Here is an 11,442-nt window from a genome sequence, read left to right on the forward strand (position 1 = left end):
GCAATTCGAGCTTCATATCTACTGATTTTCCTGGCTAGAGCTGTTATTTGTTGCTTTATTATTTCCAGTGCTTTCTTGATCTTCCTTGTTTCTAAGTGGTATTTCTTGATTAGGTATTCTTTGGTCTTCTTGTTCTTCAGCTTCTTTTCTTTCATCTGTTCTAGCTTGCTTGCATGTGATCTTAAATTGCTGATCTTATTTTCTAGTCTAACCTTCCATTTTTCTGGTGTACTGTTTGTTTGTTTTTCTTTTTTGTTGATTTTACATCCCAGGTATTCTGTTATAACTGCAGCTGTGCTGTACATTAGTTGGTTTGTTTCTTGCAGTGAATTGGTGCTTATACTTGCTATTGCAGTATTTGCATCTTTTAATGCTTGTGCTAGCTGTTTCTTTGGAAAAAGCTTCAATGCAGGTAGCCTTATTCTGTTGTTTTTGTGCTGTTTTAGATGCTCAATTATTCTTTGTTTCAATTCTTTTATTTCTTTAGTTATAGGGTTTTGTTCTTCCTGAGGAAGAGGTGCCTGGTTTCCAAATGAGAATAGTTGTATATCTCTACTGGATTCTTTCACTGCCAACTCCCCCTGGTTTGCCTCTACATTCTGAATTACTTCTTGTAAGGCTGTGATTTCTTTGCCCTGGGTAAACCTTTTGCAGTTTCGTCCAATCTGTTTCTGTAAAACTTTATTTCGTGTTATAAATCGGCGTTGAGCTGCTAGTCTCTGTTCTGTTATTTCTGATTCTGGATGTTGTTCTTTCCAGAACTGGTGCATTCGTTTTAGATATCCTCTTCTTGTTGGACTTGATCTGTAGTAACAGATCATTATTTCTTTGTTTTCCATCACTGTGTATCTGCGACGGGTAAACACCTTTTCTTCCAGTAGTTCTGCAGCTGCTGGCCCGGGTTGCTCAGCCAACAGTCCTGAGTCCTGTAACCCATTTTTCACCAGATATCCAGGAACTCCAATATCTAGTGCGGACCTTGTTAACCCGGGCGACGTCCGAGCCGGTATGGCATTCTGAAATTTACGTCTCACCTATATTTTTTTATGGAGGACAACTCTTTGTCTGACTCCGTTTTCTGATTGAGAGAACCTGTCCAGTATGGTTGAACCCTTCTGGCATGAGCTCTCACATCGTCCTAAGAGTACACTATGCCACCACAATCCACGTCGCAAGGTAGTCCTCACTTGTGGTGGTCAGGTAGTGCCTTCACTGGGGGTATATTATCTATTATTATTAATTATTATTATTATTATTGATTTATTATTATTATGGATCATCGCACAGTCAGCCAGATGTTCAGACTGGATTTGGCATTTTGTCTACCTTTCGAGTCCTTACCCAGGACCTGGGATAGGCAGATGTGGATGTTTGATGGTATTACAGGGATCGTCGCAGGATGGAAGCAGTTCCTAATAAGGCCGCCTTTTGCAATTGACTAATAGCAAATTTGTCAATGCCAATGGTGTTCAAGTGGTGCTCCAGTTGTTTTGGGATTGCACCTAAGGAGCCTATGACTATTGGTACCACCCTTGCTTGCTTTTGCCACAGTCTTTCTATTTCTATTTGTAGGTCTTTGTATTTTGTTATCTTCTCCAGTTCTTTCTCGTCTATTCTGCTGTCTCCAGGCACTGCCATGTCCACTATCCAGACTTTTTTGTCGTTCTTATCGACAATTGTTAAGTCTGGGGTGTTACGTTGCAGGTGCTTGTCTGTTTGAATTCTGAAGTCCCAGAGCAGTTTAATTTTATCATTTTCTATGACTTTCTCTATTTTATGATCCCACCAGTTTTTGCTTACAGGCAAATGATATTTTTTGCAGATCTTCCAATGCACCATTGTTGCTACTTTGTCATGCCGCTGCTTGTAATCAGTTTGTGCAATCTTCTTGCAACAGCTTACCAAGTGGTCCACTGTTTCTTCAGCTTCTTTGCATAGGCGGCACTTACTGTCTGTTGCTGTCTTCTCAATTTTGACTTTGTATGCATTTGTCCTTAAGGCTTGGTCTTGTGCAGCCAGAATTAGTCCCTCGGTCTCTTTCTTCAATTTTCCTGCTCTTAGCCATTGCCAGGTTTTATTATTATCTGCTTTCCCAGCTATTTTTTTCATGTATTGGCCATGTAGTGCTTTGTCTTCCCATGCCTCTATTCTGTTCTTCATTTGGTCTTTCTTGTAGGCCAGTTTGGTCTCTCCAGTAGTTAGTAAGCCTTCCTGATATACTAATTTCAGTGCATCTTCATCATTGTTCTTCAGATATTCTTCCAAAGCCATTTTTTCTTCTTCAACCATCTGATGTACTTGTAGCATTCCACGCCCACCTATTTGCCTTGGTAGATAAAGTCTATCAATGTCACTGCGTGGATGAAGGGCATGATTCATTGTCATTATTTTTCTGGTCTGCCTATCCATTGCTTTTAGTTCTGCTTGAGTCCAGTCCACTATTCCAGCTGTGTACCTAATGACTGGGATTGCCCAGGTGTTGATTGCCTTTATGGTATTTCCTCCATTGAGTTTGGACTTTAAGATCTTCTTCACTCTCTTGATGTATTCACCTCTAATCTTTTTCTTGACTTCAGTGTGCTTGATGTTGTCAGCTTGAAGGATACCCAAGTATTTGTAGTACTCTTCCTCATCCAGACTCTTGATGTTATTTTCGTGGGGCATCTTAATTATTATTATTATTATTATTATTATTATTATTATTATTATTATTGGGTTCCTGCCTGAGCAGGGGGTTGGACTGGCTGACCTCCAAGGTCCCTTCCAACTTTATTCTTATTCTTATTCTTATTATTCTTATTACTACTACTACTACTACTACTACTACAATTATTATTACTACTACTATTACTACTCCTATTACTACTACTACTATTATTACTGCTACTACTATTACTACTGCTACTAATATTACTATTACTATTAATACTACTATTATTATTACTATTACTACTACTACTACTACTACTACTACTATTATTATTATTATTATTATTATTATTATTATTATTACATCCAAGGCCCCTTCCAACTCTGCTCTTCTGTTCCTCTGCTCCACTCTCCCTCCCTAATCACGGGTCCGGCTTGGCTTCTCCCCATGTAGCTACTTTGCCGTCTGCTTTTACCTGATGATGCTGGTCATGGTAGAAGGCTTCGGAGGTAAGAAAGCCGTGCTGAAGGCCTTAAAAGACACCCCCATGCTGATCAGGACGGGGCCTTGCTGCTGTTGCTGTCCCTGTTGCCCCACCATCACCATGACCAAGTGAGTGGAAAGGGGTGGCTGAGCTGCAGGAATCTGCACAGTCGCTAGAGGGCAGCAGAGAGTGGTGGTTGTGAGTTCCCCTGTTGGTGACCAAGGGTTTTGCAGGCCTGTCATAAAGGAATTCAAGGGTGAAAAAAGTAAGGTTCTACACTTAGGCAAGAAAAACCAAATGGACAGGTATAGTACTATAGGTGGTGGTACCTTGCTCAATAGTAGCAACTGTGAGAGGGATCTCGGAGTCCTAGTGGACAATCACTTCAATAGGAGCCAGCCGTGTGCTGCAGCTGCCAAAAAGGCCAACACAGTGCTAGGCTGCATCAACAAAGGGAGAGAATCAAGATCACGTGAAGTGTTAATACCACTTTACAAGGCCTTGGTAAGGCCACACTTGGAATCCTGCGTCCAGTTTTGGTCACCACGATGTAAAAAAGATGGTGAGACTCTGGAAAGAGAGCAGAGAAGAGCAACAAAGATGATGAGGGGACTGGAGGCTAAAGCATATAAGGAACGGCTGCTGGTCCAGGGGTAGGCAACCTTGGCTCTTTTATGACTCGTGGACTTCAACTCCCAGAGTTCCTCAGCCAGCATGGGGAAACTATGGCCCCTTCATGACTCGTGGACTTCAACTCCCAGAATTCCTGAGCCAGCATGGCTCAGCTTGGAAACCTCTCCCTTTCCCCTCAGCATAGCTGGCTCAGGAATTCTGGGAGTTGAAGTCCACAAGTCATAAAAGAGCCCAGGTTATCTACCCGTGGCCTAGGCCTGCATTTCTCAACCTTGGCCAGATTTCCTGAGCCAGCATGGGGGAACTATGGCCCCTTCATGACTCGTGGACTTCAACTCCCAGAATTCCTGAGCCAGCATGGCTCAGCTTGGAAACCTCTCCCTGTCCCCTCAGCGTGGCTGGCACAGGAATTCTGGGAGTTGAAGTCCACAAGTCATAAAAGAGCCCAGGTTGCCTACCCCTGCTTTAGTTTAATGAAGAGAAGGACGAGGGGGGACATGATAGCAGTGTTCCAGTACTGCCCCAAAGAAAAGGGAGTCAAGCTATTCTCCAGGACAACCAAAGGCAGGACAAGAAGCAATGAATGGAAACTAACCAAGGAGAGAAGCAACCTAGAACTAAGGAGAAACTTCCTGACAGTGAGAACAATTAACCAGTGTGCAGGGGCTGGAGGTTGGGGGGAAGTGTATCAGGGAAACAGAAGTGGTGCATGGCTTTTGGCATTGCGTGGGGAGCAGTGGGGAGGGGGGGCCAGGCCGGCAAAGGGCCTGTTCTGTTCCAGGCTGGTAGACTCAGAAGAGAGGGCAGCCAGCCGCCCCTTGTAGCCTCCTCTCCCATTGCTAGAGGTTTAGTTGAAGGATCTTTTCGTTGTATTTCCTGCAGACGGAAACTCCAAATAATGCTGCTGGGCACTTTCCAATATGCCTTCCTTAAGGTTGCCTGCACTTTCCTGGGCCTCGTTTTAAGCACCGAGGGCTTGTACGACACAGCCGACGTAAGGGGCATCTGGGCCCTTGAGGGGAGGGGCGGGGGGGGGGGGTGGAACGGTACCCTTTGGCGTCTTTAGGTAAAACAGAGGGATACAAGAGCCCATCAGCCCTTCCTTTCCCGAGGACGATTGGGAGAATTTGAAGAGGGAGAGGCGGGGGTCCAGGTTACGCTCTGAGCTGGGTGGGTTTCCTTGCAGACGTTTCATGACCCAACTAAGGAACATCACCAGTACTACAAGGCAGAAGAGGAGGGGGAGGCGGAGGAAGGGGTCCTGGATACACTCTGAGCTTGGTGGTTTTCTTGCAAATGGTTCGTCACTCAACTAAGTGACATCTTCTGAGAGTTGGGTGCGTGGGGAGGAGGAGGAGGAAGAGGAGGAGGAAGAGGAGGAAGAGCACTGTGGAGTCCTTGGTGCTTTTTGAGCTTGGTGGTTTTCTTGCAGACGTTTCATGACCCAACTAGGTTACATCCTCAGTGCTAGAAGGGAGGAGGAGGGGGGTGAGGATCCTGGGTGCTCTCTGAGCTGGGTTGTTTTCTTGCAGATGTTTCATGACCCAACTAGGTAGCATCATCAGTCTAGACTCTAGAAGGGAGTGGATTCTTTGTTGATGTACAGCAGGTGACCCTATCGTTGTAGGTGAGGGTATAGTTTGATTAGGGTGTTCTTTTCTGCTTGACCGTTTGTCTAGTCTTATTCCCTGCTTCTTCGCAGAAGAGTTTACCTAGTTGGGTCATGAACCATCTGCAAGGAAACCAGGAAGCTCAAAAAGCACCCAGGTTCCCACACTCCTCCTCCTCTCCTCAAACACCCCTCCTTTATAGCACTGATGATGTTCCCTACTTGGGTCATGAAATGTCTGCATGAAAACCAAACTCAGACAGCACCAAGGACTCCCCAGTCGTCATCGTCGTCGTCCTCTTCCTCCTCCTCCTCCTCTTCTTCTCCTTCTTCCTCCTCCTCCCCTCCCCCTCCTTCTTCTTCCTCCTCCTCCTCTTCTCCTTCTCTTCTTTCTTCCTCCTCGCCTTCCCCTCCCTCCTCCCCTCCTCCTCCTCCTCCTCCTCCTTCGCCTCCTCTCCTCCTCCTCCTCCTTTCTTCCTCCTCACCCTCCCCTCCCTTCCTCCTCCCCTCCCCTCCTCCTCCTTCTCCTCTTCTCCTCCTCCTCCTTTCTTCCTCCCCTCCCTTCCCCTCCCCTCCTCCTTCTCCTCCTCTTCTTCTCCTCCTCCTCCTCTTCCTCCTCTTTCTTCTTCCTCCCCCTCCTCTCTGTGCACCCACTCCCTTCTAGCACTGATAATGCTCCCTAGTTGGGTCATGAAACATCTGCATGAAAACCAAACTCAAAGAGCACCAAGGACTCTCCTCCTCCTCCTCCTCCTCCTCCCCCTCCTCCCCGCAAACCCTCTCCTATCTAGCACTGATGATGCTCCCTAGGTGAGTAATGAGAAAACAATGCAATGCAAGAAAACAATACAGCTCAGAGAGCACCAAGGACTCCGCAGATGCTCCCAAATTCACGCTCCCAAATTGGCAGGGATGCTGGGAATCAAAAGTCTGATCAACTTGGGGAAACCTGAGCCAAATATTAAGACCTCCACCAGACCGGACCAGGAGCCACCTGCGTTCAGCCTCATTGGCATCTCTTCTCTTGCCTTTAGATTTCAGCCACCAGCGTGGCTCTCTGGATCAACACCTCCCTGGGCGTGTCCACCCTTTTTGCCCTCTGGTCGCTGGCCATCCTCTTTCGGCAAGCCAAGACTCACCTTGCAGAGCAGAACATGACAGGCAAATTCGTTTGCTTCCAGGTAATCCTAGGGGTGTATGAAGGAATAGGGGCAGATAAGGGCATCCAATCTCCTGCTTGAGCAGGGGGTTGGACTAGAACAGCGGTTCTCAACCTGGGTCGGGACCCCATTTGGGGTCAAACGACCATTTCACGGGGGTCGCCAAACAACGCAGTCCGCCATTTTTTTTTCAGCCGGTGCAGGGGTGCTGCCGCGCATGTGTGCCATGCAGGGGGCGGCGCATGGGGGCGCTGCCGCGCATGCGTGCTGCGCAGGGGGCGGCGCCGCGCATGCGCGCCGCCTGCTCATGACCGGGGTCGACGGTCTAAAAAGATTGAGAACCACTGGACTAGAAGATCTCTAAGATCCCTTCCAGCTCTATTCTGATTGATGGATTGAAATAGTTGAAGGTCTCCTGCTTGAGCAGGGGGTTGGACTAGAGGACCTCCAAGGTTTCCAACTATTCTTTTCTGTTCTATTCTGTTCTGTTCTATTCTATTCTATTCTATTCTATTCTATTCTATTCTATTCTATTCTATTCTATTCCTTTTCTCCATTCTATTCTATTCTATTCTATTCTATTCTATTCTATTCTATTCTATTCTATATTCTTTCTATTCTATTCTATTCTATTCTATTCTATTCTATTCTATTCTATTCTATTCTATTCTATTCTATTCTATTCTATTCTATATTCTATATTCTTTCTATTCTATTCTATATTCTATATCCTATATTCTATTCTATTCTATTCTATTCTATTCTATTCTATTCTATTCTATTCTATTCTATTCCTTTCTATTCTATTCTATTCTATTCTATTCTATTCTAGTCTTTCTATATTCCATTCTATTGTTTTTCTACTACTCTACTCTACTCTACTCTATACTTTACTCTACTCTATATTCTTTCTATATTCCATTCTATTGTTTTTCTACTCTACTCTACTCTATACTTTACTCTACTCTATATTCTTTCTATATTCCATTCTATTGTTTTTCTACTGTACTCTACTCTATCCTAATTGTCTGAAATGGTATAGGGTTTCCTGCCTGAGCAGGGGTTGGACTAGAAGACCTCCAAGTCCCTTCCAACTAGTTCTTCTTCTTCTTCTTCTTCTTCTTCTTCTTCTTCTTCTTCTTCTTCTTCTTCTTCTTCTTCTTCTTCTTCTTCTTCTTCTTCTTCTTCTTCTTCTTCTTCTTCTTCTTCTTCTTCTTCTTCTTCTTCCTCTCCTTCTCATTATTATTATTATTATTATTATTATTATTATTATTATTATTATTATCATTATTGTCTTGAGGTGGAGAAATGTCAAAGTTGATCAAAGTTGCTTGCTTCGAGATCAGAGCTGGTTTGACGTCTCTCTGGGTTGATCTGCTTCCAGGTCCTCCTCATCTTGACGGCCTTGCAGCCGTCCATCTTCAGCATCTTGGCCAACGGGGGTCAGATCGCCTGCTCCCCACCTTTCTCCTCCAGAGCCCGAGGCCAGCGTAAGTTTCGGGGACTAAATCAAGATTTTCCCAACCCGATGCCCTCTCCTTAAGTGGCATTCCGATTCTCGTCATTCCCAGAATCCTCCGTGCATATTTCCTACAATCCTCTTGGGCCAGGGTATGGAATAGCTTTCCTCAACCCAGATCTGGGCTCTAGATTTGCTAGAACAGAGAGGGGAACTACGGCTCCTTTATGACTTGTGGACTTCAACTCCCAGAATTCCTGAGTCAGCATGGCTGGCTGAGGAATTCTGGGAGTTGAAAATCCATCATGGCTGGCTGAAGAATTCTGGGAGTTCGTCCATCATAGCTGGTTGAAGAATTCTGGGAGTTGAAAATCCATCATGGCTGGCTGAAGAATTCTGGGAGTTGGTCCATCATGGCTGGTTGAAGAATTCTGGGAGTTGAAAATCTGTCATGGCTGGCACAGGAATTCTGGGAGTTGAAGTCCATCACGGCTGGCACAGGAATTCTGGGAGCTGAAGTCCATCACGGCTGGCACAGGAATTCTGGGAGCTGAAGTCCATCACGACTGGCACAGGAATTCTGGGAGCTGAAATCCATCATGGCTGGCACAGGGATTCTGGGAGTTGAAGTCCACAAGCCATAAAAGGGCCCTAGTTCCCCACCCCTGTGCTAAAATGAAATTTGTAGGATGCCCAACATTTTCCAAGCAAAGTAATGGGGAAAAAAAAATGGAGCACATTGGAAGAAATGTAGCGGTTTGTTAGCACAAAATTTGGAAAACCTGCAATTAATGGTGGTTAATTAAACACTGACCATGTTACCTCGTTAGGGTAATGAAACGCTTGCAAGAAAACAAGCAAGCTCAGAGACTATCCAGGAACCCTTAATTGTGGTCCTCACCGCAGGGCTGTAGTCATTGACTTACAACCACAATTAGCCTAAAATTTGCTGTGGCTAAGTGACACAGTTCAGTGAGTTTCCCGCCATTTTACGACCTTTCTTGTCACGATTGTTATGTGAATCACTGCGGTTGTTAAGTCAGTCACACGGTCATTAAGTGAATCTGGCTTCCCCCGTTGACTCAGAAGGTCACGAAAGGGGATCAGGTGACCCCGGGACGCTGCCACCGTCGTAAGTATGAGCCAGTTGCCAACTGTGGCAAAAAAGATGGTAAAATGGGGAACAGCTCCATTAAAAATTGTCTTGCTTAACAACGGAAATTTTGGGCTGAAGCATGGCCGTAAATTGAGCAGCCAGCAAACCCCAGCAGCTTAGCAAAGTCAAATGCGCCTCCCGGGTATGCAGAGACTACAGTTCCCAGCCAGCACGGCTCCTGGGAACTGTAGTCCTGAAAACCTCTGGAAGGGAGCATTAAGTGAGATGGCTGCTTTCAAAGGACCAGGAAAGGGCTGCCTTCAAAGGACTAATCCTGCTTTTTTCCCCATCTTTTGCCTTAAGAAATGCACGCCCAGCTGTTGATCCTGCAAACATTCGTCCTTGCGGTGCTGGCCAGGATGTATTACCGCAAGCCGGACGACAAGCCAGGATGCTGCCTCCGCGAATCTCCAGAGTTCAAACCAGAGATCAAACAATAAAGGATAGTCCGAAACCCAGACCCCCCCCCAACAAAGACACTTGCCAGACAGGCAAATCACCACCCTACAGGTAGTCCTCAACTTACGGCCGCAACTGAGGCTAAACTTCACGCCGTCGAGACATTTTGTTTTGTCGTAATTTGACGGCGCTTCTTGCCACGTGAAAAATCGCAGCAGTCGTTACGACGAGTCGCACGGACGTGACATGAATCTGGCTTCCTCGTTAACCTGGCTTGTCGGAAGGCTGTCATAAATGGGAGTTGGTTGCTAAGCGTCCGAATGTTGATCACAATTATGGGGATGCTGCGACCGTCGTTAAGTGCAAAAACCGGTCGTAAGTCGCTTTTTTTCAATGCCGTTGTTAACTTCGAACGGCTGTTGTAAGTCGAGGACTACCTGTCTACGTTTCCGTGAAGAGTTTTGTGGCTTGCTAGCGAGAGGAGAGAGAGCAATCCACAATCCACAATCCACCTCTGTGGAGTGACTTTTGGACTCACGGGCATGCCTATTGTTAAAAGTATGCAAAGCTTGCCGAATAAATCTTCTCATGGGAACGAGAGAAGGGAAGCGTGGCGCTTAAGTTGCTAGACCTGCTTGTCGGTTTTTTGTGTCCAGAAACTTGCTGTCTGGAGGGGAGAAATCCTTCTGAACTACAGTAGCGACCAAAATTGTGGAAACCTTTTGGGAAAAGCGTACGGTAAAAATGCCACCTTGGGTTAAGTTTCTACCCATTTTCCTTCTAATTTCTTTATAACTATAGCAGTGGTTCTCAACCTGTGGGTTGGGACCCCATTTGGGGTCGAATGACCACTTCACGGGGGTCGCCAAACAACGCAGTCCGCCATTTTTTCCCCCTTTTCCTTAGCTGTGCTACTCCCTTTTATTCTATTGGCTTTTGAAAGCCAATAGAATAGACTCTCTTGAATAGATCTAATTCTATTGGCTTTCAAAAGCCAATAGGAATTGTCCAGGCTGTCTCTGCCCTGCTGAGCCCGCCAAAAGTCCCATTCTGCAAACGGTGCTGCACCACTTGAGTAGTCCTCGATTTACAACCGGTTGAGTAGTCCTCGACTTTCGACCGGTTGGGGGGCGCGACATTAAAAAGGTTGAGAACCACTGTTGTTAAGCCTTGTTCACTTAATAAATACTATTTTATATTGCTTTCTGGGCGACCGGTCAACTGTTTGCACCATGGCTTTAATTTTTTGATGTTTTACAAGCTCACTAAATGAAAGCACACACACACACACACACAAACCCCAGCCAACTTGATAGCAATTATATAACACACTGACCAATGTCCTCCTCTCAGCTTCAATACAGGACATCCATCACTGGATCCTACTGTGACCTGATTGGCTCATGGCCAAAACAAGAGGACACCCGATTGGCTCTCTAAACACTCCTGCTCATTGGCTACCATCCGATGAAGGAAAGCTGCCTGAGATCAACCAATGTGGTTGCATTACATTCCTGATTAAATAATCTTTCCGTTGATATATACTTTTATGCTACTGCTCCCCCCCAAAAAAGTGGTGTTATTAGCCATCCAACCTCAAATGTACACTTTTCCCAAAAGGTTTCCACAATTTTGGCCTTTACTGCAAAAGGAGAAACTTGGGAGCACTGAGGCATGCTTTGTGTGAATATTTCTAACAATTCTGATTTGGCTAGGTTGGGAGAGAAACCGGGAGGGTGGGGTGAGCGGGCTGAATTCCTTCGCTAAATATGTTTTATGACCCAACAACGTAACATCATCAGAACTAGAAGGGAGGAGGAGGAGGATTATAGGGTCCTGGGTGCTCTCTGAGCTGGGTGGTTTGCTTGCAGAGGCTTCATGACCCAATTAGG

The 11,442-nt window shown here is 45.6% G+C and overlaps 1 protein-coding gene across 1 annotated transcript; it reads left to right on the top strand.

The window, feature by feature from the left end:
• The first annotated feature begins 3,086 nt into the window (after window positions 1-3,086).
• SLC51A (solute carrier family 51 subunit alpha) lies at window positions 3,087-10,178 on the top strand. Its single transcript, XM_039350830.1, has 5 exons — window positions 3,087-3,262; window positions 4,650-4,761; window positions 6,411-6,557; window positions 7,921-8,026; window positions 9,455-10,178. Exons 1-5 carry the CDS (start codon window positions 3,129-3,131, stop codon window positions 9,589-9,591), a joined length of 636 nt encoding a protein of 211 aa, XP_039206764.1. The 5' UTR covers window positions 3,087-3,128; the 3' UTR covers window positions 9,592-10,178.
• The last annotated feature ends 1,264 nt before the right edge of the window (window positions 10,179-11,442 follow it).

This window comes from Crotalus tigris, unplaced genomic scaffold, assembly GCF_016545835.1.
Source record: "Crotalus tigris isolate CLP2741 ecotype Arizona unplaced genomic scaffold, ASM1654583v1 scf7180000018361.36085, whole genome shotgun sequence".
NCBI classification, from domain to species: Eukaryota; Metazoa; Chordata; class Lepidosauria; order Squamata; family Viperidae; genus Crotalus; species Crotalus tigris.

What these genes read in the sequence shown, in the direction of transcription:
- SLC51A (XM_039350830.1), top strand. Translation starts at nt 3,129, where the DNA reads ATGATGCTGGTCATGGTAGAAGGCTTCGGAGGTAAGAAAGCCGTGCTG. An exon ending in CCCACCATCACCATGACCAA is followed by an intron (nt 3,263 to 4,649) that starts GTGAGTGGAAAG and finishes TATTTCCTGCAG; the next exon opens with ACGGAAACTCCAAATAATGC. An exon ending in CTCCAGAGCCCGAGGCCAGC is followed by an intron (nt 8,027 to 9,454) that starts GTAAGTTTCGGG and finishes TTTTGCCTTAAG; the next exon opens with AAATGCACGCCCAGCTGTTG.